The sequence below is a fragment of the Hemiscyllium ocellatum genome, chromosome 21 (genome assembly GCF_020745735.1).
Source record: "Hemiscyllium ocellatum isolate sHemOce1 chromosome 21, sHemOce1.pat.X.cur, whole genome shotgun sequence".
NCBI lineage: Eukaryota > Metazoa > Chordata > Chondrichthyes > Orectolobiformes > Hemiscylliidae > Hemiscyllium > Hemiscyllium ocellatum.
In genome coordinates this window covers 60,755,582-60,781,974 of record NC_083421.1, presented here as the reverse complement: position 1 = coordinate 60,781,974, position 26,393 = coordinate 60,755,582, and the positions used below count along the sequence as shown (strand labels likewise).

The 26,393-nt window shown below is 39.1% G+C and overlaps 1 protein-coding gene across 2 annotated transcripts in view; it reads left to right on the top strand.

Annotated features, from left to right (window-relative positions):
* Nucleotides 1-24,851, top strand: part of slc25a25b (solute carrier family 25 member 25b) — a 39,763-nt gene extending 14,912 nt beyond the window's left edge. Inside the window, exons 1-10 of one of the 2 annotated variants that reach the window (XM_060841560.1) lie at nucleotides 12,059-12,334; nucleotides 14,505-14,631; nucleotides 14,822-14,909; nucleotides 16,236-16,347; nucleotides 18,650-18,808; nucleotides 21,086-21,238; nucleotides 21,472-21,579; nucleotides 21,684-21,851; nucleotides 22,044-22,194; nucleotides 23,037-24,851. In XM_060841560.1, coding sequence (XP_060697543.1) covers nucleotides 12,176-12,334; nucleotides 14,505-14,631; nucleotides 14,822-14,909; nucleotides 16,236-16,347; nucleotides 18,650-18,808; nucleotides 21,086-21,238; nucleotides 21,472-21,579; nucleotides 21,684-21,851; nucleotides 22,044-22,194; nucleotides 23,037-23,221 — 1,410 coding nt within the window. In that variant the 5' untranslated portion in view covers nucleotides 12,059-12,175 and the 3' untranslated portion in view covers nucleotides 23,222-24,851. Of the gene's footprint in view, nucleotides 1-12,058; nucleotides 12,335-14,504; nucleotides 14,632-14,821; nucleotides 14,910-16,235; nucleotides 16,348-18,649; nucleotides 18,809-21,085; nucleotides 21,239-21,471; nucleotides 21,580-21,683; nucleotides 21,852-22,043; nucleotides 22,195-23,036 lie in introns of those variants that run through there. The other variant, XM_060841559.1, reaches the window with a different exon arrangement.
* The last annotated feature ends 1,542 nt before the right edge of the window (nucleotides 24,852-26,393 follow it).

The window sequence follows — 26,393 nt, the reverse complement described above, 5'->3', positions numbered from 1 at the left end:
TCCTAAATTCTCTTGCAAATCATTTATATGAATGACAGGCACCAGTGGATCCAGCACGGATCCCTGTAGAACATCGCTGGTCACAGGCCACCTGTCAGAAAAACAAACCACCTCCACTATTCTGTCTCCTACCATTTAGCCAATTTCATATCCAATTGGTAAGCTTTCCCTCAATCCATCTGCAGTCATTGTTTTTACCTAACTTTCACTAATCAGTCTACCTTTTGGAACCATGTCAAAGGCCTTGTTGAAGTCCATGTAGACAACATGTATGGCTCTGTCTTAATAGATCTTTTTAGTTACATTCTCAAAAAAAAATTTGTGGTCAGGTTTGAGAGACATGATTTCCCATGCTCCAAACTATGCTATCTGAATCAGTCGTTGCCTCTCCAAATAGATGAGTTTTATCTTTGCTGCAACTTATGCGCCACTGATGTCAGACTTGCTATCTATAATTCCCAGGCTTCTCCTTATAGCCTTTTTTAATAAAAATGCACAACATTAACCATCCTCCAGTCCTCTGACACCTCGCCTGTGGCTACAGAAGATACAAACATCTCTGCTAGGGGCCCTGCAAAATCTTCCCTAGTTTTGCCCAACATCATCCTGGGATGCATTTTGTCAGAGCCCAGAAATTTTTCCACCTTTTTTGTTTTTTTTAAGACTTCCAGCACCACCTTTTCTGTAATGTGGACTATTTTCAAAACATCAAATATTTATTTTCCTGAGTTCCTTAGCCTCTGTGTCTTTCTCCAAAGTAAAAAGTGCTGCAAAGAACTTGTTTAGTATCTCTCCCATCTCCTGTGGTTCCACGTGTAAACAACCTTGTGAAGTGAAAGTTAAATCAACCTCCTTACACTTAGGTAACAGTTCTAATGGCGTGACAACTTTTAGGTTCCTGCCTTTTCCAGCTATATTCCAGCTATGGTTTCTAAGAAACCCTATTAAAATGAAAAGCAAGTAAAAATATTAGAATGGACTCAGCCAAGTGCATTATTAAAAGGCATTGAGCACATTAGAGATCTCTTATTTCTCACAACCAGGCATTTGTTTAGTTTCATGTTAGTTCACTGACTAGCCACTCAGTAGAAATAATTTTTTTTTTAGTTTTTAAAAGGGGAGTGAATTAATATTTTGAACAATTTAAGAGAATGGGAAAAAGGGTAAGAGAAAGGGAGAGGTGATGATCTAATGGTATTATTGCTGGATAATATTCTGGGGACCCAGGTTCAAATTCTACCATGGCAAAAAAAAACCTGGAATTAAAAGCCTAATGATGACCATGAATTAATTGTCTACTATTGAAAAACCTATCTGGTTAACCCCATTCTCTCAAATTGTTAAACTAACAAAAAACATTTGCTTGTCTAGTTTCCCTTCCCAACCATCTCCATTCTTTTTGAAGAGGAGGTGTGGGTAATTGAATGGTTAGCACACTGACTAGCATGAAACTAAACAAATTCCTGATGAAGGGCTCTTGCCAGAAATGTCAATTCTCCTGCTCCTTGGATGCTGCCTGACCTGCTCTACTTTTCCAGCACCACACTCTCTGCTCTGAACTCCAGCATCTGCAGTCCTCACTTCCACCTGTATCCAATACTTGTCATTTAGTTTGCCATTTGGCTGAGACCTCCACGTCGTTGGGCATGGGCTGAGAGGAGACTCCTTCCATTGAAGCAGTTTAAAAGAGGCAAGATGATAAATAGAAATGTTTGTTTCAAAAAAAAGGAAAACAAAGTAAAAGAATGGATTAGATGGGCTCTACATGCTGCGCTTCTACTTCAGTGCCATCTTGACACTCGGCAGTGCTAAAAAGGCATCTTTCTGGGGTCCTGCCCCTATCCAGAAAGGATGGTAGAGTGTAAGAATTTTTGTAATTTCTCAAATAGCCGTTCAAATTTTTGTCCCAAGTGCTTTGAGTGGCAATGTTTCTTTGGAGAACCCCAAAACACTGCTACAACCCAACTGAAGATAAAGATGAGGTATTTCTTCTCTGCCTTAGTCAATCTGTGAAATTTGTTCACACAGAAGACTGTCCAGGCTGGGTAATTAAAAATATTCGAAGTTGAAATGTACAGAGTTTTTTTTAAATCCAGGATTATGGGAAAAAGGCAGTTGAGTTTGGGATTATTCGATCTGCCATGGTCTCATCAAATGGCAAAACAGTCTCTATGGGTTGAACGGCCTGCTTCTCCTGCATCCTGCATAAAATGACCTCCTTTTAAGATAGAGGCACTGGCACATAAATCTTGTGATGCCCCCATTTAAACATGGTGTACAATGGTCTGCTTTGTGCCATTGTGTCCAGCATTAGCTGTTTTCTTTGAACACTATTGTACAGGCAGAGGGGAACAGGAGAATAGCAGCATGAATGAAGTTTGGAACTTGAAAGGGTGAGCCAGGACTTAAGAGGGTTGGTGACAAGGTTCACAAAGATGACTTTGGGTCCACAAATAGTCTCCAACTCTCCTTGAGGCATCCATTTAGATCTCTGGCAAAGCTAGCCTCAATAAATTTTGATGCACATGTAAATGAAGTCAAAGCAAGGGAACGTGAGATTTAAATTGAAGTAAAAACGAGCTAACTCTGTTCTAAGTTGTCTTGTTTTTGGACTGGAAATCCTGGCTGTGATGTGGAGCTTCTATTTCATCAGAAGGCTCTCATAGTCTGCCAGTAACTGGAATATTTTCAGCTAAATGTTTTTTACTACTGAATAGCTTCTGTCTGTCTGTGTGTCAAAATGCAAAAGTGACAGACACTTCTGGTTTCACCACAGTGTTGCACCGCAGATAAAATTGTCTCAAGAATATGACGTGTCTGAGCCAGAATCACCATAATGAAGGAAGCAAGAATCTTCCAGGTATTGCTAATGCCAAAAAGTAATTTTGTGTTGGGTATCTGCAGGCTACTGTGATAGGTAGTTCTCAGTAAGGGGCGTTTTTTTCTTTGTTGCATTTATGCGCAGCTAAGTAACAAGTCCACACTTTAGATACTTTTTTTCTTCCGTGCAGCAGTTGAAGTTAAGTTAATTCACTCCAGTTGAATTTTAATGAGCTGTTCCTAGTTAGTTGTTAAACTTGCATGGAGGATGGACTAGAGAGACCTTTATTCAGAAAGCCTGAGTTGGTCCACTTTGCTTCATTCCTGCTATTCAATTTAAATCTCATCCTGTACTTAAACTGTCAAATAAAACTCTAAATTATGGGGCTATTTGTATTGGCAAAAAATTTCTAGACTGGAATCCTGAAGTACAGAATGTGAAAGGGTATTTTGGGTTTGGGTTTGCCAGTGATACTTGTGGTGATGGGTCATCAGCTGATAAATTGTTTAAATTCACTATAATTTGTGAAAAAAGTTGATAAATGTGCCAATATTTGATAACGTGGGATGATCATGCAAGCTGCTGGACTGTTGTTAAATTATTTGGTAAAACTCATGGTGTGACACTGACTGCAGGTCAGACACATCTGACTCTAGTCCAGTGTGATTAACTGTTAATGCTTTCCATAGTTGGCTTATGAACAGCTCCATTGTAAAAAACGCTCACTATTTAAAACACTGTCATCATTTCAAGCCACCTAAGATTGAACACTACGTGCTGTTTTGAGAAGTTGGCACACATCCCTAAACTGATTTTTAAAGGAACTCATTCACTGTTGTAGCAGTGTGGGACCTTATACAGCTGTCACGTTTTCAAAGAGGAATGAATGACCAGATAGCCAAACATTGACCCAAATAGCAAGATCTTCTGCCCTTGAAATTGTCCTGGGATATTTTACATCAAACCTAGAGGGAAAGATGGGACTATGGTTTAATTTCTGTCTGAAAAATGGTACCACGGACAACATAGTGCTCTTTCAGTTCTGCACTAAATTTCACGGTTCAAATCAAGGGAACCGTGGGGGGTCAAATCAAGGCGGGGGTGGGGGGGGTTCCAATGTCATATGAGGTGTGGTTGTGGAGTCTGGGTTTGTACTTGATGGAACTTTAGAAAGATGAGAGGGTGTTTGATTTGAAACTTGCAGAATACTGAGAAGTATGCATAGAGTGGACATGGAAATGAGGTTTCCATTGGTTGGAGAGACTAGGCCCTGAGGGGACAGTTGCTGAAGGGACAGACCTTTTAGAACGGAGATAAGGGATTTCTTTAGCTGGGATGGTGAATCTGTGGAACTCATTGCTGCAGAGGGCTGTGGAGGCCAAATCCCTAAGTGCCTTTAAGGTAAAGGACCCTGATTAGTAAGGGGATCAAGGATTATGGGGAGAAGGCAGGAAAATGATGGTGAGAAACAAATCAAATGATGGACTGAATGGCCTTAATGGTCAGATCTTATGGTATTATGGTGTTCCAAGGTGGTTAAGAATGATCTGCTATATTGCGGTGCTTCTGGGTTGGTTAGATGACTACTTTGTAAATTTGCATACACTCTCTGCACTTAATCTTGATGTAATCCTGACAAAATTCTTGGTGTTTGGTATGTTCTCAAATGAGCCATTTCCATTTTGGTCAGTTTCAAATCCAGGGATTCCCATGAGTAGTTGGGCTATTTGTCCTCTTCAGGGATGTTTTTGAGGACATCCTAAAAGCACTTCTGTCTTTGAGATCCTCCTGTAGCAACTAAGTTCAGAATGGTTTGGGAGTTGCTTTGCTTTGGGAATAAGCATGCTGAGTCGTGGTGAGTGATTTCCATCTCCAGTATTGAACTTGTTGACCGTAGAAGAGGATTCATTACAATCCTAAAGGAACATAACAGAATAGAATGAATTCAAGCATGAACCTTGGGAAACTGAAGTACTTTAAATTTGAAGTACTTTGCCTTTTGGCTAATGTTTATCGAACAGAAAGATCCTGTTGTGGTCTAGTTCATATGAAAATCATTGAAACAAAGTGATTTCAGAATAATTTAAAATTTTCTCTTCAATAAATAGTTGCAACATTGGTTTTTAATTGTAAAGAAGTAACTTGTGCTATTAAAAATAGATTTTCCAAAATGCAGTGACGTATTCTTGATGTGTGGTCACTGTTGTAATAGAGAGAGAGAAGTGTTTCTAATTAACAGTCATGAGGGTGCTTCTCAGCAAACTGCCAGCACAGACTGACAAAATGATGTCGTGTGTTCTGTATCTTTCGATCCATGTAAGTAGTATAGCAGAGTATTTGGGTCGTGGCTGAGACATTTTAAGCAGCTTGGACTGATGAATTGTTTTCTTCCTAATTTATGACCTCCATTGAAATAGTGGTAGAAAATGGCCTTTGTACAAAATTGGAATGCCTGCAGCTTGTTTGGGAATGAAAGAGTTCTGTTCCTAGGATAGAATTAACTAATCACTAAACTGTGAGATGAATTGTTTGGGGCTGTGCTGTTTCCTTGATGCATGACAAATTGCAGGAACATTTGTCATAACTCTCTCACGCTGACCCAAAAGGCTTCCCTAATCTGCTTCCTCTCTAGTCTCAATTCTCATCATTTTGGAAAGTTTCTTCTCTTGGAGCAAGTGGTTAGTTTTGACCGTCCAGTTGGTGATCAGGAGCAAGCGTTGAGGCTATCACCCCTTTTTCTCCCCTTTTTACTTTGCAGGAGAACCTATGCAGCAAGGTATTTTTTAAACATTAGCCAATGTTATTTGTTTTAATTGACTCATAGATTGTCTGGAAAACCTGGCTGCTTCTACATTCAGATGCTTGAGTCTTCTGCGTAAAAGGAAGGATTCCATAATACTTCTGCAGGGGAGGGGAAGATTTTAATCATTGTTTAGTATGAATGAGGTTTGGCTATGAACAGTGGATTTTAAAAATCCACTATATGTACAGATCAGTGGAGGAAGGAGAATTACTGTTTCCTGATTCCTAATTCAAACAAATTCAGTATCTGACCATTTTATAGTGATTGCATTCATGACCAGTGCAGTTTGGTTAAAGTAAAATATTATTTTAATTATCTTCATTTTCCATTGGAAGCCAGGCAATCCATGTCAGAAATTGCTCTGAATATCATGTTATTGATCTGTACCATGTGACTTCTCCAGTGGCCAGTCAGCTCAGTGCCTTGTCATGGGCAGCTTCTGTCGTTTTTCCATGTAAGTGATTTGTCATTCAGATTTCCATCCATTGTAGGAATGTATTTCCAAACATTAACAGAATGATTACAGTACAGAAGGAGGCCATTGGCCTGTCATATCTGTCAGAAGTCCAATTGATGCCAGTCATTGCCTTTCCAAAAGAAATTAGGGATTCAACCGATTTCTTAAACACTATTCTAACCCTGTAGTTCAGAAATTTAGGATTTTAAGGGATGACTGCTTAAAGCATTCATGACATTTAATTTCCATTTTTAGAAAAGGCATTAACGTATTTGAATTAAGCAGGTTAACACTGTAAAATACCTGGGAGGAATGTCATTAGATTGCTAGCCAATATGTACTTCACAAATCAACTCTCCAAACAAATTACCTGATCATTCGTTCCATTGCTGTTTGTGGTAGCTTTTATTGATGTGCTTCCTCTGTTATGACAGTGACTAAACTTCAATAGCATTCCATTGGCTGTGAAGTGCTTTGAGGTTTTTGGTGATCTATAAACACAAGTCGTCATTGTCTTCATTTGAGTCAATCATTAGTATCTGAAATTGTTTGTAAGCCACTATGTACTTTTGTAAAGGTCAGATATTTGGTCTTGTTCGAAATGTTCTATCCCAGTAATTGACCTTGACATCAAGGCAGCAAGCATTTCAGTGCCAACAAGAACTCTTAAAGCTGGTCACTAGAATTCTCTGCCTTTGGGAGAGAATTCTTCAGTGGTTGAATTGCACCTTTATAAGTGAAGTTTGCTGTGATCATTATAGTTACAAAGATTGGCTTCGAAGGTGTAGGAGCAGAATCAGACCATTTGAGTCTGTTCCAACACTTAATCATGGCTGATATGTTTCTTTACCCCATTCCCCTGCTTTCTCCCTGTCACCTTTGATCCCTTACTAATCAAGAGCCTATCGATCTCTTATCTTAAAAGTCATTCAATGACATGGCCTCCATAGCCTCCTAAGGCAGTGAGTTCCACAGAGGCACCACCCTCTGGATGAAGAAATTCCTCCGCATCTCAGTTCTAAAGTGTCATCCCTTCACTCTGGGACTCTCCCCTCACATTCTAGTCTCTCCCTACAAGCAGAAACACCTTCTCCATGTTGACTCTATTCAGACTTCTCAATATTCTGTAAGTTTAGATGAGATTCCACCTCCTTCACCATCCCAATTCTTCTTAACTTCAAATGAATTCAGGCCCATTGTCCTCAGGAGTGTGGAGGGGCAAGGGGGAACCAAAACTCTATTCCAAGTGCCATCTGATCAGAGCTTTCTACAACTTCAGCTGTACATCCTGCTCTTGTATTCCATCCCCTCCCAAAATGAATGATAACCTTGCATTTGCTTCCCTAAATGTCCACGGATGACTTTTTTACTCATTTGTGGAATGTGGATGTCACCAGCCAGGCCAGCATTTACTGCCTATCTTTAGTTCCAGTTGAGAAGGTGGTGGTGATCTGTTCTCTTGAAGCTCTGTAGTGTGTTTGGTGTAAGTAGACCCACAATACTATTGCTGAAAATGTGTTGCTGGAAAAGCGCAGCAGGTCAGGCAGCATCCAAGGAACAGGAAATTCGATGTTTCGGGCATAAGCCCTTCATTGGGAGGGATTTGCAGGAATTTGATCCAGCGACAATGAAGGAACAGTGATTATTGTTCCAAGCCAAGATGGTGTGTGTCTTGAAGGGGAACTTGCTGTTGGTATTCCCATGTTTTTGTTGCCCAGGTCTTTCTAGCTGGTAGTGGGTGTGGGTTTGGGAAGTAATGTCTGAGGGGGTTGTATTGATTGTGTTCCGTAGGTGGGACTACGACAGTGTGTAAATGAACGACCTCCGTCCAGGATAAAGTTGAATGTTGTGAATGGTTGCAGAATTAACTCCACTTTTCAGTTGTCCTGGTAAAAGGACAGCCCATGTCTGCACGCTTCAAGAATTGGGCAACCCCCGCCCCAGTGGGAATAAGTAGCAAGTAGCATTTACAATGACTATCGACAGCAAGAAAGAACATGAACACCTTCCTGCAACGCTGAGTGCCATTGCACATTGTCCCTCTTACCCATAACATCCTGATGGTCACCACTGAGCAAGAACTGCAGTGCATCAGCTACAAAATGCTGTTGCTGTGTAATGTGCAATTCATTGCTCACTTCCTGATTTCTCAGCCTCTCTAGCACCTACAATAAACAAGTTGGGTGCATGATCTCTTACTTTGTAATTGTCAGTTTGTGGACCTCAACAGTGCTCAAAGTTTGACATTCTTCCAGGACATAACTGCACTTGTGAGGAACAAGAGGGATAGTGGAGGGAACTTGTGCCTGGGTCAGAGAAGGTAGGGCGAACCCTTAATGAATACTTTGCTTTAGTATTCACTGATGTTTGAAGACAATATGAAACAGACTGATACACTAGAACAGGTTGACGTTGGGAAGGAGGATGTGCTGAAAATTTTGAAAAATGCAAGGATAGATACATCCCTTGGGCCGGACAGGATATATCCTTGGTTCCCACAGGATGCGAGGGAAGAGATTGCTGTGCTTTTGGCAATGACCTTTGTGTCCGCTCTGTCCACTGGAGTAGTGCCAGATGATTGAAGGGTGCCAAATGTTATCCCTTGTTCAAGAAAGGGAAAAGGGATAATCCTGGGAATTAGACCAGTCAGTCTTAAGTCAGTGGGCGAAGTATTAGAGAGGATTCTGAGACCGGGCTTGTGATTACCTGGAAAGCCATAGCTTGATTAGAGATAGTCAGCATGGCTTTGTGAGGAGCAGGTCATGCCTCACAAACCTTATTGAATTCCTTGACGTGACAAAACACGTTGATGAAGTTAGAGCAGTGGATGTGGTGTACATGGATTTTAATAAGGTGTTTGATAAGGTTCCAGGAGAAAGTGAAGACCATAGATTCTGGAGATCAGAGTCAAAAAGTGCAGCGCTGGAAAAGCATAATCTCTCAGACAGCATCTGAGGAGCAGGAGCATCGACGTTTCAAGCAAAGCTCTTCCTCAAGAATGTTGGTGAGGGGGGTGGCTGAGGGGGCTAAAGGTTTGATAAGATTCCACATTGAGTAAGTAAAGAGGCTTGGGATACAGGGAAAACTTGTATTTAGCCTGGAGCTCGGTGACCAGTGGTGTTCTGCAGGGATCAGTTTTTGGGACCATTGCTCTTTGATTTTTATAATTGACTTGGATGAAGAAGTGGAAGGGTGGGTTGGTAAGTTTGCCAATGACAAAAGTTGATGTAGGTTGTAACAGGACATTGAGAGCATACACAACTGGGCTGATAAGTGGCACATGGAGTTCAACCTAGAAAAATGTGAAGTCATTCACTTTGGAAGGTCGAATCTGAAAGCAGAATATAGGATTAAAGGCAGGATTCATGGCAGTGTGGAGGAACAGAGGGATCTTGCGATCCATGTCCATGGATTCCTCAAAAGTTGCCACCCAGGTTGGTATGGTTGTTAAAAGGCATATGGTGTGTTGGCATTCATTAGCGGGGGATTGAGTTTCAGAGCTGCAAGGTTATGCTGTAGCTCTAGGTAAAAACAAGGAGTGCAGATGCTGGAAAGTAGAGCCTAGATTAGAGTGGTGCTGGAAAAGCACAGCAGTTCAGGCAGCATCCAAGGAGCAGGAAAATCGATGTTTCCTGCCCAAAACGTCGCTTTTCCTGCTCCTCGGATGCTGCCGAAATTGCTGTGCTTTTCCAGCACCACTCTAATCAAGAATCTATGCTGTAGCTCTATAGAGCCCTGGTTAGACTGCACTTGGAATGTTGTGTTCAGTTCTGGTCTCATTGTAGGAAAGATGTGGAAGCTTTAGAAAGGGTGCTGAGGAGATTTGGATGCGGCCTGGACTGGAGAGAGTATCTTAGGTTGAGGAAGCTAGAGCTTTTCTCATTGGAGTGAAGAAGGATAAGGGATGACTTAATAGAAGTGTGCAATATGTTTAGAGGTGTGGATAGCCAGAGATTTCTTCCCGTGGTGGAAATGTCTATCACAAGGGGGCATAAATTGAAGGTAATTGGAGGATGGTTTAAGGGAGGTATCAGAGGTAGGTTCTTTACACTGAGTGCATGGAATGCACTGCAGCAGTGGTAGGAGTCAGATGCATTAGGGACATTTAAGCGACTCTTCGATAGGCACCTTTGGAGTTAGTACAATGAAGGGTATGTTGGTTAGTCTGATCTTGTAGGATAAAAGGCCACCACAACATCAAGAGCCAAACTGTTTTGTTCTTAACAGTCCATCTGATCGCCTTCTCTTCTGGTTTGAACATCAGCTCTCTCCGCCAACACAGAATGCCTACCATTTGTGATATCGGGAGGATGTGCTGTTGCCAGCTCCTTTGAGAGCACAACCCATTCCAGCAATCTCTGTCCTCTGAAAGACTAGCGCAGTAGGTGCTTGGAAGCTCAAGCACCATCTGATGAAGGGCTTTTACCCGAAATGTCGATTCTGCTGCTCCTCTGTTGCCTGACCTGCTGTGCTTTTCCAGCACCACACATGCTACTGATACAGTATCTGATCTACTGATCTGCAGTCCTCACTTTGGCCAAGCACCATCTATGTAGCAACATCCTGAGTTTTACACATTTTGTTGATTGTTGGGTAAGCATCCTGGAATATTCACAGCATTTTTAGAACACCTAACCTTCAACAGTTATCCATTGCCTCAAAGCAAAGTCTCAAATGGCCTACTAAAACTATCACTGAAGGACAGTCGAACCAACTCTTCCCAACCATGATATCTTAGGGCTACTGTTTGTTTTTTTTTAAACTGGAATTTATTTTTAATTCCCTCTGTTTATACTGACCAAAAGTTGGTATCTTGCTCTAAATTCTAGCATTGTGCATGGTGCCATCCTGCTGGTATTTTTATTGAGGCAGCCATTGTCCATCTGTGATTCTGAGCAGCAGAATCATAAGTTCAAAATTGAGTTTACTACCAGGATGGCCAAGTTGAATTAAACTCAAGGTGGCAGCTTATGACATTCAAATTAAAACAATTTAAAACCAGTTTAAAACCAACTTTTTAAAAAAATTGCAAGTGGTTCATGGGCATACATTGAAAACAAGGATTGATACACTGATTAAAAAAAATCAACCCTGTCCTATTTACTTTCCCTTCTTCAGCTTATCTTTGCATATATGTACTGTTCTGTATAAATGGTACAAATTGTGTATTACCTATAGTCATTGGGATACTTAGGTTTTCGTGAAATTAAGGTGCAAAATGGAAAATAAATTTTCTGCACATGGAAAATTTTGATCTGTTGCACTTGTGAACTCCAGTACTGTGAAAGACGCAACTTGATCCATGCCTAAATCTAGACACTGATCACCCAACAGTCACTTGCTTGTTGGAATGACTGATATGGCTGCACCTCTTTTTTTTTGCCTCCTGATCTTGATGTGATATATAGTTACAGCCATCTTTGATCCATTTGGTACAAAAGCACAGTCCATTCTCCTATGGAATGGCTCTATAGTGCCCTATATGGCATTCCAGTGCAGGGTCATTGCATCACCTACGGTCAAACTTTTTAACCTTGGTGGAGTTCAAGTAAATGTTTTGAAATAGTGTACACATGCTTGGTCACATGGCAATCCACAGTATCTATTAAAACATGATATGTTGAACTATTTGAACTTGTCTCAGCACTTATGTTAATGAACTTTATTCATGTGCGTATGTTTTAACGTCAGTATGCTCCTTGCAAAACGCCAGAAAATTGCCAGCCGATTATTGATCAGTACATAATCAATACCTTTCTGGCCAGTGTACATCACTGAATCAGATGTTAGTGTAGTTACTTTTTTAACTGAGTTGTTGAGGCTTGCTGAGGATTTTTTTTTGTGACAATATTATGTAGATCTGTGCTCAGATCTGACGTGAGCAACGTAGAGACTGCTTATACAGGAAGGGCGGGCGAAGCGGATCACTGCTATAAAAGTGACGTAAATGCCTTCCAGTAATGTGATTCTCAGTCAGCCAGCATTTCAGCAGTGCCTCAGTGGTGGCTGACTACATTATAATTGCTTAATTTAACTTATTTATTTTATATATCTGAATTTATAAAGCATTATACTTTTGGACAAATTAGTCAAAATGTTATGTTTATGTTTAACTGTGCCAGTTCTGGATAATTTGGAAAGGGAGTTTGAATACTTTGAATCAGAACGGCTGCCTGCTAAGTTAAAATCTTTGTTCAGGCTTAGCCTTTTCATCCCTTCACAGGAATTATCAACCTATCGTAAGTGGAGACAGGTAAATCTGCATGTTCATGAAGTGTTTCTTGTTTGAGAATACTTTTTATCACTTCAGGTTTTTTAGAGAATTTTGAGGTTTTTTTTAAGGAGTTCTGTGCTATTTAATGGCTGTTCAGAGGATACTTCCTTGTCTTTCCATGTGTTACATACTTATGCAATTTCGACTGCCTTCTGAATGAGTCACTGTGGAGTGGAACAGACTAAAAGATTCCTGCTTACGAGTTCCTGTTACCAATATCATTGTCCTGTTACTGGAAGCTGTACTGACAATATCACAGCAAATAGACTTCTTTCTGGTCTCCCCACAGCTGCACAACTTAAATGAGAATTCTTGAGTAGGTGGTTAGTCTTCCAACTTGATGTGTGGTATAGTGCATTTGTCTTGGTTTCTCTTGTGGCTGTGTTTCATAGTTACTACTTTGCGTATTTTATCATGAGATACTTTGTGGCCAAATAAAGATGTAAATATTGAGACCGCGTAGTAGGTGTCCCTCAGTAGAACCTTGCCTCAAAGGAACTATAGCATCTGTGAGGAAACTTCGGAAAAGTTCTGAGTAGCCAAAGGATAAGAATTTGCATTTCTCTCCCCTTTGAAGGGGTTCCCATTAGATTATCATCTTTGGATAAGTTGTTTTAATAATTGATTAGGATCTTTAATTTTTTGCATGTGTACCTCCAAGGTATGTAAATGCTTTCCTGTGTATGTGACTGCCAGCCCACCTTAGGATTCCAAGTAACATGAAAGACTCATCAATTACATAATACATAGGTTTATTCTTAATGTTGCAACTGTGTTCACTGCATTAGTATCACCGTTTACAGGGTTCTTCTTTTGATATTGCTAGTAGACATTGGCAATTATCCCAATAACTTGATGAGAAACAATTTAGAAAAACTTTCTCTTCCCAGTGTTCCATACTCTTTCCTGGTAAAGAAAGGCAAGCAGCCCTTACACGGTATGTCTCATTTGCTCCAATGCAATGTTTAGAGTTTGTACTCAGCACATTGCCTGAATGATTTTTAAAGTGTCCTGTGCTCAGCAAAACTGAATTCCTTTTTACTAAACCCACTGCACACAGAATGTGAGACTATACAATCTTGCAGTCCTGGGTCACTAAACTACCTTCATGATTAATGTCCTTATTTAACTGAACTAGTTTACACAGTGCATCTGCTTTGAAGTAAGGAGCAACAAAAATCATAAATCTCACAACTGAACCAAGCCTGAGTTAGTGGAATTGTCTGGATTGCTAAGACTGATCTGCTTACCGTCAGCTGACATTGAATTCTACTCCCTGAGGAACTTGATCCTTGAATACAAAGTTTTATTGGAGATTGACCTTTGGTGTTGATTGCGGGTATAATCGCAACTCTTAACTATTTAAAAGTCATGCTCCAAAGTACATCATGATTAACTAACTGTATTCAGAAATGGGAAGGAAATAGAAGCTACGGGATAAATTTTGACAATGGAGCAGGAGGCTGTTTAGCTTAAACTTGTCAATTCTGAATGAATTATCTTGTTGCCCGAGATATGTGTGCATAGATTGTTTGGGTATGGGGTGATTTCGTTAATGGTAAATTGGCAATGTTAGAGAACGGCAACTTATTACATGTTTTAATTTTGGAAAGAAACACCATTCAGACAAAGCTATCAGTTTGTTTTGGATTATACCCTCCAGCTTTAATGCAAATAATTTTTAGGTGTAGATAGAATATAGTGACCTGAAGATGATACCATGTACCTTTACAGTTTATGCATTGATCAATATTCTATTCAAGCATGAATGATGGACCAATGCTTAATTCATCTGAGTGGTCAAGGTGAATTATTGGAACACTGATAATATGGTTTGTTTAGTCTCCAGTAAAAGGGAAATCCTCCATATTACAAACCTGAAACTGATCTGAATAAGGATATGGGACAAAATTATGAATGGTTACATAAATCCATTTTAAGTGTGACTTCCTATCGGATTGCAATTAATCTTAAAAAGTGACCTAAAATGGCAGACATAGATTTTGATCTTCATGTTTCAAGATTGAATTGCCTGTATGGGGGACAAAATGCATGAGGGTACTATAGGTTTTTTTTTGTCCTGAATCAATTTCACACAATCACATTTTTCCATTTTTAAAAAAATGTTTCTTTTGTCTTTTTAAAACAGAAAGTTGTAAAAGCTGGTGACAAAGATTGTGATGGCCAACTGGATTTTGAAGAATTTGTGCATTATTTAAAAGATCATGAGAAGAAACTCCGACTGGTTTTCAAAAGCCTGGACAAAAAAAATGATGGTAAAAACTTTATTGTTTAGTTTCCAGTACCGTTTGTATCAATCTAATAATACACAGTTAAATCAACTCCATCTTCTTCCTTAAATCCTAAACACTGCAATGCAGTGAGCCTTCTAGTGTAATGCAGATGTCTTTATTGCTCAGTAAGAAGTATAATTGAAGATAGTTACATATTTGAGTTGTTTTTCAGGTAAAATTGATGCACAAGAAATCATGCAGTCATTACGTGACCTTGGAGTACATATTTCAGAGCAGCAGGCAGAAAAGATCCTGAAACGGTGAGTCATGTTACTTGGAGGATGAATAGCTTTTATTTTTAAACAAATCCATTATACATGTCCTGCATATTTATGAATTTTGTCTTTTTTTAAAGAAGTTTTGTTCAACTATAAAGTATATATTTCCTCTTCTGTGCTATGATTATATTCTAAGCGTCGCTTGTATGGAGGTACATGAGGATAGAACTGTAATGATGCATTTTTTTCAGTTTGGCTTATGGCCTTGACTTAGTGCCTCCCTATGCATTAAGGCTATAAATTTTACGATCAAACTTGTAGCTCATCACTTAGGGTAGCTGGTACTCGAGCAAAAGCACTACTGCACAACCTTCCGTCGACTTTGATTTTGTAAAAACTCTAAACCTCTTAATCCAGAATACCTTTGATCTTGTAATTATATGGCATACTAATGCACAGATGTTGTTACATTAATTTTAAATTTGTGGTATCCTTAAAAAAACACAGCATAATTTGAAACAAAAATGCATTTGCTATCTATCTTATGCACATATTGACAAGATCAGCATGTCTCTGAACTCCATTTTGCTATTCGCTATGTTCCTAAGTGTAATGGGAACGTCTGTAATAATCTTTTGTTCAAAAGAGATTCCTGGTCACTTAGCCCTGAGACTATCCTTTGTGGGATATCTAGGAGCTTCTAATTTAATGACACTCCTACAATGACTTGAGAAAATTGTCTCCTAGCTTTGTCGAACCAAGGTGCCCCAATGTACAAGTGGTATTAAGGGAAGTGTCAAAATAACTTTCAAAACGAAATTGCATTCCTTTTGTAACAGAATATCAGTGGCATCTTTTCCTAGGGACGGCGTACAATTTGTAATGATAGGGTTGAGGTAGTGCAGTGAAGTAATTATTCTATGCTTTCTTTTTAAATGTGTAAAATGCTTTATCTGTGCTGTTTTCTGCATCTTTTGCTTTCTGTCCTCAGAATTTGGAGAGGGCACCTCTGGGGCCCTATTGTATAGTAAGTACCTGTGTATGCCTGTCTGCTTTCTGTTTTCCCCTCCTTCATAGCAATTGACTAAGCACATTTTATTTCATCTTACGCAGCTTCACCCTTTCCTGATTTGTAAAATGAATTTGAATAACAGCCCCTGCACAACTCCATCCTATAATGCTAGTCAATTACATGCTGATAAACCTTCCCCTCCTTTTCCTGCAACAATAGCTTATAATACAATATTTTAGCATTTTAAAATATTGAATTGTCATGTGTATGTAGATCATAACTTTACCCTTTTAATGGAAGTTTTAATATACAGTGTAATTTAAGTTTGTTTTTGTCTTGTTCTGTTTTTTTAATAGCATGGATAAAAATGGAACAATGACGATTGACTGGAATGAGTGGCGAGATTATCACCTTTTACATCCAGCAGACAACATTCCTGAAATAATCCTGTACTGGAAGCACTCCACAGTAAGTCCAGAACATCATCTACTGAAAATGACTGACTATCTATGAATATCTAGGTGTAGCAATTTTCTCAGTTACAATATTTTTCACATCACCTGTCTCCAATGTCATCTTGACTCCTGTATGTGTGCTCCAAAGGAACATGGTGTAAGTCTCTAATAAAAATTTTAATCAGGTAACCGGAGAGAGAGTAATGAACATTTGACTTATGCCCATCCTCAGTCATCAGTTGTTACAGCACCTTATCAAAACAGAACTTTCTCCCCTGTGAACTTCATATTGTGAAGTGATATTCTTGTGCTTTTTGAAGTTATATAAAACCTGGATAAATCATGTGATTAAAGATCGCATTTAGCAAAAATTTAATATGGAAATGATGCCTCAAAGGTAATCCAGGGAGGAAATTGGGCTTTAGATACAATGAGGGAGTTAAATGAATTCTGGTATTGTTTCTTGGAACAATAGATAATTAAGAGAAGATGTAATAGAAGTCACTAGGTTTTTGAACTAAATAGGTAATTTTAGTGGTCAGTAATTTGATTAACCAAAAATGTACACCAAAGATCGTCATGCAGCACCTTTCAAATCCACAACCACTTCCACTTAGAAGGATAAGGGCAGCAGATGTATGGGAATACTACCACCTTCAAGTTCCCCTCCAAGCCACTTACCATCCTGACTTGGGAATATATTGCAGTTTCTTCACTGTCACTGAATCAGAATCCTGGAATTCCTTCCCTAAAGCATTGTGGGTCAACCTATAGCAGGTGGACTACAGCAGTTCAAGAAGGCAGCTCAGCACCACCATCTCAAAGGCAGCTGGGGACAGCATTAAGTGCTGGCCCAGCTAATGACGCCCGCATCCTACAAATGAATTAAGAAAAAATATTAGTGTAATTTGAAGAACAAAAGAATGAAGTGAGAAATTTAGTTTATATACTGATGTATGGAAGGAATGCCCCTGTGAAAAGAGGAAGAATCTTTGCTCGCTTATAACAGGACTTCCCAAGGTGGATTTGGGATCCAGGTTTGTGTTGCATGCTCTGAGGTAGCAATGGATGTCATGGAGCTGCCCTACTGTTGCTGTCATACATTTCCCCAATATAAATCTCACTTTTTACCACCGAGTCCGAAGTTTTTGAGCTCGAAAGGTGGCCACCGAGGAGGAAAATTTGGAGAGCACTGCTTATAATGTGAAAATATTTGATTGAAATACATTTGTGTATAGGCCAAAGAGAAGTAAATAGAATAAGCCAATAAGTATTTCAGAGCCAGCACAGGTACGAAGGACTCACTGTTTTCTATGCCCTTGTATTTCATGCTTTTGTATAGACCAGTTAAGCTGCGTGCTCTCAGACCAAGTAACATTTAACAGGATAGGCAGATTGTTCTGGTTTTACACTGGAATGACCTGGTGAATCATGGATTGGAATTTTGACTTCAACTTTACGCTGATTACATTACTTGTTCATGAACTTCTGAGTCTGATACTTGGCAATGTCTCAATGTCAGATGTCACAATTGGATGTTCCTATTTCTTTGCAATATGTTTGCATGTACAGTTGACCCCTAGTACGATCTGAAATCAGAAGGAGCATAACTATTGACGCAAGTTGCCATGGTGCCTTTGCAATTATGTCACAAGATAAAAGGTAACTTTGGAAAAGTCCATAGTCTCAGGTTTGCAGGGAGAAAAGTAAATGGATCCTGGAATTCAGTGCCTCGTTGAATTTTTTTAATGAATGATTTCAAACTTGGTTTTGATTTAGTAAATTGTTTCTTTTGTGTGAAACAGAATTTGTTATTTCAGGTGTGTGTTGTCACCTGAACTTGTGTGCATTTCATTCAGGAAGGGGTGGGTTGTCTGTGTAGAGTACAAGTTGTGATGAGAATAGAACTTGGAGCATGTTTAAAATGCTCAATTATGCTGCAAGGAAATTGGGATCCAAGCATTGTCCTACAGCATTAAACTACAAAAGAAGCTGATTAATTACTTGTGAAAGAAGCATTTTCATTGCTCAGCAGTTAGATTGAGCGACAGGTCTGGGTTTAGCTAACCTTTGGACTTAGCGCATGAGTTTATAGATTGAATCAGAAAACCTTTTTGAGATCATTTGCTTCTGTCTTTCTTTTTAAAAGCAGCTATCTTTAAACAGTAAATGCCATTGTTTATTTGAGTGAAAATATCTCTCTTAGCTTAACTGAAAAAGATTGTTACACCAGTTGCTACTGTAATTATTTATGAGCTAGTTTGATAGAGGTGTCTAACTATGAAATTAAAAAGCCGCCTCACCTTGTGTTCCAGATCTTTGATGTAGGTGAGAGTTTAACAATCCCAGATGAGTTCACAGAGGAGGAAAAACAAACCGGGATGTGGTGGAGGCAGTTGGTGGCAGGGGGCGGTGCAGGTGCTGTGTCCAGAACATGCACTGCTCCCCTTGACCGGCTCAAGGTGCTGATGCAGGTGAGTTTTCCATTTTGTTGCAAATGTCAGCTACTTAATTAAAACACCAATGTCACTGGTTCAAAAACCTTCTGTTTCCTCATTGTTCGCTCTTTGCATGTTTAGTCTGTATGCAGACTGATGACTTTGCCCACTCGGCACTTAGAATGATTGAGGAATTGGACAGTTATTTAATGACTAACTGACTTCTCTTTCACCTTCTTCCCCTCTTGAGCCTCAAAAGCGTGTATCTCTGATCTCTCGGGGTTCATCAAAAACCTGGCCCTTGAGTCATAATCAGGACTAGGAAGTGGGGCTGATGCATTTTCTTCCTTCTCTCTGACTTCTATCACTGCATTGAAGTGAGTTGCTATATCCTTGTCATGCTAGATGAGATCAGCTAGCTTAATGAAACAAGCCAGCTGCAGGAGAATTTGAAGAGTAAACCTTTAGCTGCAGTTTACCTGGGTTACCTGCTTCAACAGCCAGAAATTGCAACAACCAATAAGAGATATGGCTGCAACTACAAGAAATATGTAGTGTAATTGTGCATAACCCTTAGTGAGTTTGTGACTTGCATGTTTTACGTCAAATGGATACATTTTAGGGCCTGAGCACCTTGTCCTGTGTTCTGTCTCTGGCTCTCCTCAGACAAAGATTTTAACCTCTCTTCCCTCCCCTCCCCATTCAGCATATATGCCAATCTTTTCCTAGCAGCAATCAGTTCTGAAGAAGGGTCAGTTGACCTGAAACATTAACTCTGTTTTCTCTCCACATATGCTGCCAGACCTGCTGAGTTTCTCCAAGCAATTTCCATTTTGGTTTCTGAAATTCTTGGGGTTGTTTGGATTAATTTAAATGTTGATGGTTATGGACAGAACCACTTCATCTATTGTTTTTCTGTTTTTGAAAACGAAAGGAAACAATTGATTCAAAGGAAAAAGAGCAGTTTTAAACCATTTTACCATCTTAATTAGCATGCTGGAGGCTTTCATTCCCTAAATGACCCGTCCCTTCGCCTGCGGGATTTGAGAAGCAGGGAACCATATTACATAGTTCATAATTCACAACTCGACCTACCAAGTCAGCCAGGTATAAATAAATGGGCAGAATTCATTTTTAGTTGGCTATGTAATAGCCTTTCTGCTTTGCTCTGTTAACTCTTGAGCAGGGTGCTGATCTCTGACTAATGGTCTTAAATATTGCTGTGGGAAAAAAGGCATGAGTAACATTGATTTAATTTTAAGAAAATTATGGCTGACTTGGCATTCTTCCATCAATGCTAAAGTAAATTTAACTTGATTGCCTAACTAGTAAGGGATTCTTGGAATAAATACTTGCACAACTGATAAATATGTTGATCAGTAGTCCAGTCCTTTGTGAAATCCACCTCAGTTATGTGTTCTTTCCATTAAAATTTAATTGTTAGCAAATGAGTGAAGGTTTGAACATTGGTATAAAATTAACTTTGTTCCAGTTTATTATGCTTCTGAAAACAGAGCCTTACTAAAAATGTTCATATGCTCTATATAGCATTTATCTTGGCAGGAAGGTCTTGCTGCATCTCAAACATACTTAATGATTTTAAAAATATATTAAAAGCATTGGTTCCTGTTTCCAAGAAAATGAGCAGAAAATTAAATATTCTTTAGTTAAATAAGAAACAATACTGCAAAAACAAATCCGTTTGTGAAAACTGAAGGAGAACTGGAGCCAGTGACATATGATGCCAAACTGATACTTGGTCCATTAATTAGTTTGGCAAAATTTACTTATGAATACTCATAAAAAGGCTTTGAACCTTTTTGGCTATGTTTCTGGAGACTGTCAGTTGATAGGTCCAAAAGGCAATCCTTTTCAATTCCAGTGGGTCATACGATAGATGTCTGTTGGGTCCCTGGCTTTTTGTTCCCTTGCCTCCAACCTAGGTGTCGAGATTATTAGAAAAAGCTCCATTTTGCATGGGCTGGAGAATTAAATTTTGCCTCCTCCTTGGTCTGTGTCATGATCGTGCTTAATCAGCTTCCTGAATGGGGGAGCTGTATTGAATTAAGATGAAGCTTTTTAAAGAATGTTGGTTATTGCAAGATTAGCAATGCAATTGATTAGGGTGGGGAGAGAGAGAGGAGTGTTTTTAATGTATTTGCTGTTCCTTTAATCCATGGCATTGAATCATTTAAACATATACAAAGCAGATTCACCTTCTTGCACCTTGCTTCTAATAGTCACATTATAGTCACAATCAGTCGAACATGATATCTGGTAAGTTGCAATAATGATTGTGTTCTTACTGAACAGGTACATGCTTCCAAAACAAACAATATGTGCATCGCAGGAGGATTTAGCCACATGATTAAAGAAGGAGGATTGCGATCTTTGTGGAGAGGAAATGGAATAAATGCAATCAAAATTGCACCAGAGTCTGCTCTCAAGTTCATGGCATATGAGCAGGTAACAGGGATCCTGGTCATAACCTAGGTTTCAGACAAAAGTGAAATCACCAATAGTTTTACTGACTCCATTTTTTGACATCATAGCAAATGTAATCCTGATGATTAGTGATCCAGTCAGACTGACAAGAGACACTGGAATGAAAATGTTGATAATGACATTTTAGCAAGCATAATCTGTCTGATGTACTGTTCAATGTGGCCATAACTTTAATTGCAAATGTTCATTTACAGATAAAAAGACTAATTGGTAGTGACCAGCAGCCATTAGGAATTCAGGAGAGATTGATTGCAGGGTCACTAGCTGGACTAATTGCACAAAGTACAATCTATCCGATGGAGGTAATGTTTAATTCTGAGTTACAATCTCTAGCAGTTTACAAGGCTTTCATTTAAAATGAACACTTATTTGTGCTTCTGGCTATAACTCTGGGTATTCACTTCAGGTGCTAAAAACAAGATTGGCATTGCGGAAAACTGGGCAGTACTCAGGAATGCTCGATTGTGCAAAACACATATTTAAGAAAGAGGGGATTAGAGCATTCTACAAAGGATATGTTCCCAATATGCTGGGCATCATCCCCTACGCTGGAATAGATCTGGCTATTTATGAGGTGAGATTTTCAACTTGCAGAATTTTTAATGCAGTAATTTTTTAAAAAAAGCTATATGCAACTCTTGGTTTGTTGACTCTATTTCCAGTTCCTTTGTCTGCTATAAGGCTGCTATTACCTTGCACTGTGCAGTTGATGCTCATTTTAATTGTCTATGTATTTCGTTAATCAGAACTGTTTGTTTTTCTGTAGACTTTGAAGAATTCCTGGTTGCAGCGCTATGCTACTGACAGTGTGGATCCTGGTGTTTTTGTTCTCTTGGCTTGTGGCACTGTTTCGAGCACCTGTGGACAGCTAGCTAGTTACCCATTAGCACTTGTCAGGACACGAATGCAGGCACAAGGTAACCATCTTGCACTTTTGATTTTCCTCAAATAATTGGGAGAAATTTACTTTCCAATTAGCGAGGCAGTTACCCTCTATACTGTTCAATCAATGGATTATTTGTCCTTTCGAAAGTCTCTTGTAGGGCTGAACATTGAACTGTCTTCAATCCATGTAAGTCTGAACCTGGCTTACCGCAAGCAGCCAAGATTGGGAGTACGTTTATTTAAATCTGCTCCCCAGAGGCGACTTGGTAATTCGGCAAAAAATGCAGATTTGCTAAATGTCATTGTAGGTCACTGTTAATGAAACCAAACTCCTCCTCATTGATTGAAAGCTTTTTCCTGCTCTTACCTTTCCTTCCATTTTGAAGATGAAGACTTTTGGTGGGGCATATTTTTGAAGATTGCAGCAAACCTTTGTAATCTTACAAGTGACTATTCAGATAGGAGCCTATTGAATGAATATATTTGTAGCTGAGCCTGATAGAGAGTCAGCCAGAGTTCACAACTCTGCTCGCTCTGATCTCCGGGAGCTGGGCACTAATTATTTTACAGTGAACTGCTGTCATAGCCGATATAAGACAGTTCTGCTCAGGGTAGGGTTTACTTCTGGGACCTGCCCTGTTGTTTAACTGAAAACCCAGTATGTTTACCTAATTAGCAACATGGAGGCTAGGCAAAGTTTTGATCAGTATTTCTAATATCATGCATTTAATATGAAGGTAGGAGTTTTACAGTGTTAGCTTTGAGGTTTATCTTATCAAAAGCTACTATTTGGTTGGGTTTATGTTTCTGCAATTAATTTAATGCAGATACTTGCATCAAATATATATGCATTTATTTTCCTTTTACTTTACAGCTACCACTGAGGGAGCACCTCAGCCCACAATGCTTGGACTCTTCAGGCACATTCTGAGCACAGAAGGAGCAATTGGACTATACCGTGGTTTAGCACCCAATTTCATGAAAGTTATTCCAGCTGTAAGCATTAGCTATGTGGTGTATGAAAACCTGAAGATGACACTTGGAGTCACATCGCGATGAAACTCAGAAGGGACTTGAAGCTGATTAATCTTGGGTGATCATCCTGGGGTTTCAACCATTTCATTCTGTGAATGTCATAAAACACTAGTTAAGTAAGGACACCATGGGGAAGAGGGTTAAAGGGACCATTTCCCCAACACGAGTCAGCAGGTTTATTTTCTGATCAGCCTTTGATTTTTGACAGAAGTTGAAAAATGTAACTTGGATCCTTATTGGAGCTGATTTGTGTAGCACTGTCTCCACTGCATCAATTATTCAAAGACCACTTGAAGCTCTTTAATTGTTATATGACACTATTACAAATACCCATGTGAAAAACACTTCTTGCAATCATGTGATATTCCTCATCTGATTTTAATAGTAGTGCTGCCCTAAATTTTAAAGTAAGTGGGTTGATCCTGGTGTTAAAAAGGCAAATGGAATATCATAGGAATGCATCAAGGTGTTAAACAACTAGCATCGGCAATCATCATTTGTATCGAGGGGGAATGGAAAATTGAATCTTTTTTGATGAACAGGTTGGGTCTGTGGAACATTAGAATTTCCGCAATTGAATGTAATGTGACTGTGGATTTCCCCTCTGAAATTGTAACTTGATCTGCACAACTGGGAAGCTCCAAAAAGGATTCTGGTTTCCTTTTATTTTAAATTCTGGAGACAAAAGTATTCTCATTCTTTTGTCACATTTGCACATTTCTTGAGTTTCGATATTAGCTGGGTTAATTTTATCATGGTGTCTGGTTTTATCATGTCCTGCAGATGTAAACTGGATATTTATGTTATTTATTGTTTACAAGTTTGCTGAAGGCTTATAATCTGATAATGGACACATAATCATCTGGTAAAGGAACCAAATATTAGGTCCATGTAAGATTATATTAGACCATCATGAGTGAAGTTAAACCCACCCTTTCCAGTTTATTTTAAATCTGCTTCACTTTGTGCTGTGTGGGTGGTCAGCTGTCTTATGGAAATCTTAAATAATTGTCTCGTGTTTAGAAAGGGGTTAAATTATTTATTTTTATACACCTTGCTGTGCTAACCAGATATTTATTAATAAATGCAACTTAAATGAGGGCAGATTGTGTTGCTGTCTTTTGCACGTCCTATAATTTAGCAGTTCATTTTGTATGAGTTTTAAATCCTCTTGAGCCCTTTCTAATGTGTGGAGGCATTAATTAACTTTATCAGTCATTTTGACTTTCTTGTTAATTCCAAACTCTGATTTGAATGAGAAATGAAAGGAATAAAAGCATGTGTATAGCACAGGCCAGTTTGGTCCTGTGCAATATGGCCATTTTCCATGTAGCATATTACTGCAGAATTGTCTGGGTCAAGTAGTTAACAGGCAATAAGTCACAAGGCACTAACTTCAGTCTGAAAGGTGCTCGAGGAGATGAGATACGTTATTTGGAATATTCCACTGATGACAAATGACGGAAATTGATATTGAGTATTGATAAGTAGCAAATCTGATCCAGCAGGTGTTACTAGTTTCTAACAGTTACTGCTTTTCATGTAAGCTACAAAATCAGAATATCTATTTTTCACCAGAAAGGCGCGAGAGATCTGCAGTCTGGTGCTGCAAATATGTTCTTGCATTTCTTGAATTATAAATCTTTAAAAGAAAGCGTGAAATCTGTCTGTGTGGTGTTGGAGCTGGCCTTTTCTGTTTTTGCAAGGGTTTGATAGGAGGGTGGTACAGGTGACCAGCCTGCAGCAGTGGTGGAAGACAGCAAGATGGTTTGAAAGTGTGGAAGGATGTTGTGAACAAAGAGGTTCATGAAGTTGTGGTACAGTGGGACTTGCAGAACTTTGGGACCAGATTCTATATCCATCTGGTGAAATGCAACTAGCATCTCAAATCTTGTGCTCCTTTAGCAAGATCAGTTCTTGTTCATCTGCACGTCGCACAGTGGATTGTGGTTGGAGTGTGGTTTGTGCTGCAGATAAGTAAATGTTCTGTGTAGTTTTGGCTTTAATTTTTTAAAAAAAACAGTATTGCCTATATTTGTAGCAGTTGAAGGCCTTGTGTTGATTTTGTTTCTAAAAAAGGGCACTTTTCTGAGCTAATTGTTTTTCATTAAACGTCACATTACAATTACAAACTGAATCTTGTGTAGTGTAAGCTGAGTTTTCAGGGGTTTCTCCCCCTCCAACCCCACCCCTACCTAACTTATGTATTTATTTTGGAAGTTTGTGATAAGTAAATTGTGTGTAACTGTAACTGTGATCACCTCAACTTAAAGAAGTTTGACTAAAAGAATGGCTTGATCTCTACCTTGTTGAGACTCCTCCTTCTGTTTTAACTGTTTATCTACAAAAGTTACCAGGGATGTGAAACTGCTGCTCTGCAACTTTCTGTGGGTATTTATTTATTTTTGTTTGTGTTGTTTAAAAGATACTAACTTCCTGTTGGTATTGTCCTGCACACTAAGTGCGCTGTAAGATTTTCTCAGGCATTTGCAGCCTATCTTCCTGATCTGACTTGCAAACCTGGAATCTGCACTGTTTACACTTTTTCTGAGGATTGAGGGAAAGAAAGAGAATGAAGTAGCTTTGTTTTATGTGGGTGATTTCCTTCACAAACACAGAATTTATAATTATATTACTGGGACCAGAAGGTATTTTCTGCTGGATGATTATTTTCACGTTATGAACCAGTTGACCATGGAAATACAGTTTTAAAGTATGAATATTTGTTTATTTTTAACAAAAAACTGTTTTAGTGAAAAAGATGAGAGCCTGTAAACTGTGATTATTGGCCTCCAGCCGTGAAGTGCCTCTGCAGATCCTGATTTTCCGAGGGCTGTGCTCTGAGTCCTCTTCTGTTGGTGCAGTATCTCCAGAGAACAGATCCAAATGTCCCACTATGCTGTCCTTTAGCTCAATCCTTTACTTGATAAATGAATCAAGGTTGCTATTTGTTTTGGGATTTAACAGTGAAACCTGATTTTGCCAAAGGCAGCCTGTGATTAAGTTTCTTAAATTATGAAATACAAGTTGTGCAGAATCAATGCAAGCAAATGTTCCTGTGTTTTTTTTTGTGATCCTATTTGTGTTGTAGAGCAAGACTGATAATTGACCCTTTATGTATTTGTGTTCAAATAGGGAACAGTCTTCTAATAAAGTTATTTCTGTGAATAAAATCTGTGGGTATTATTCTTTGGTG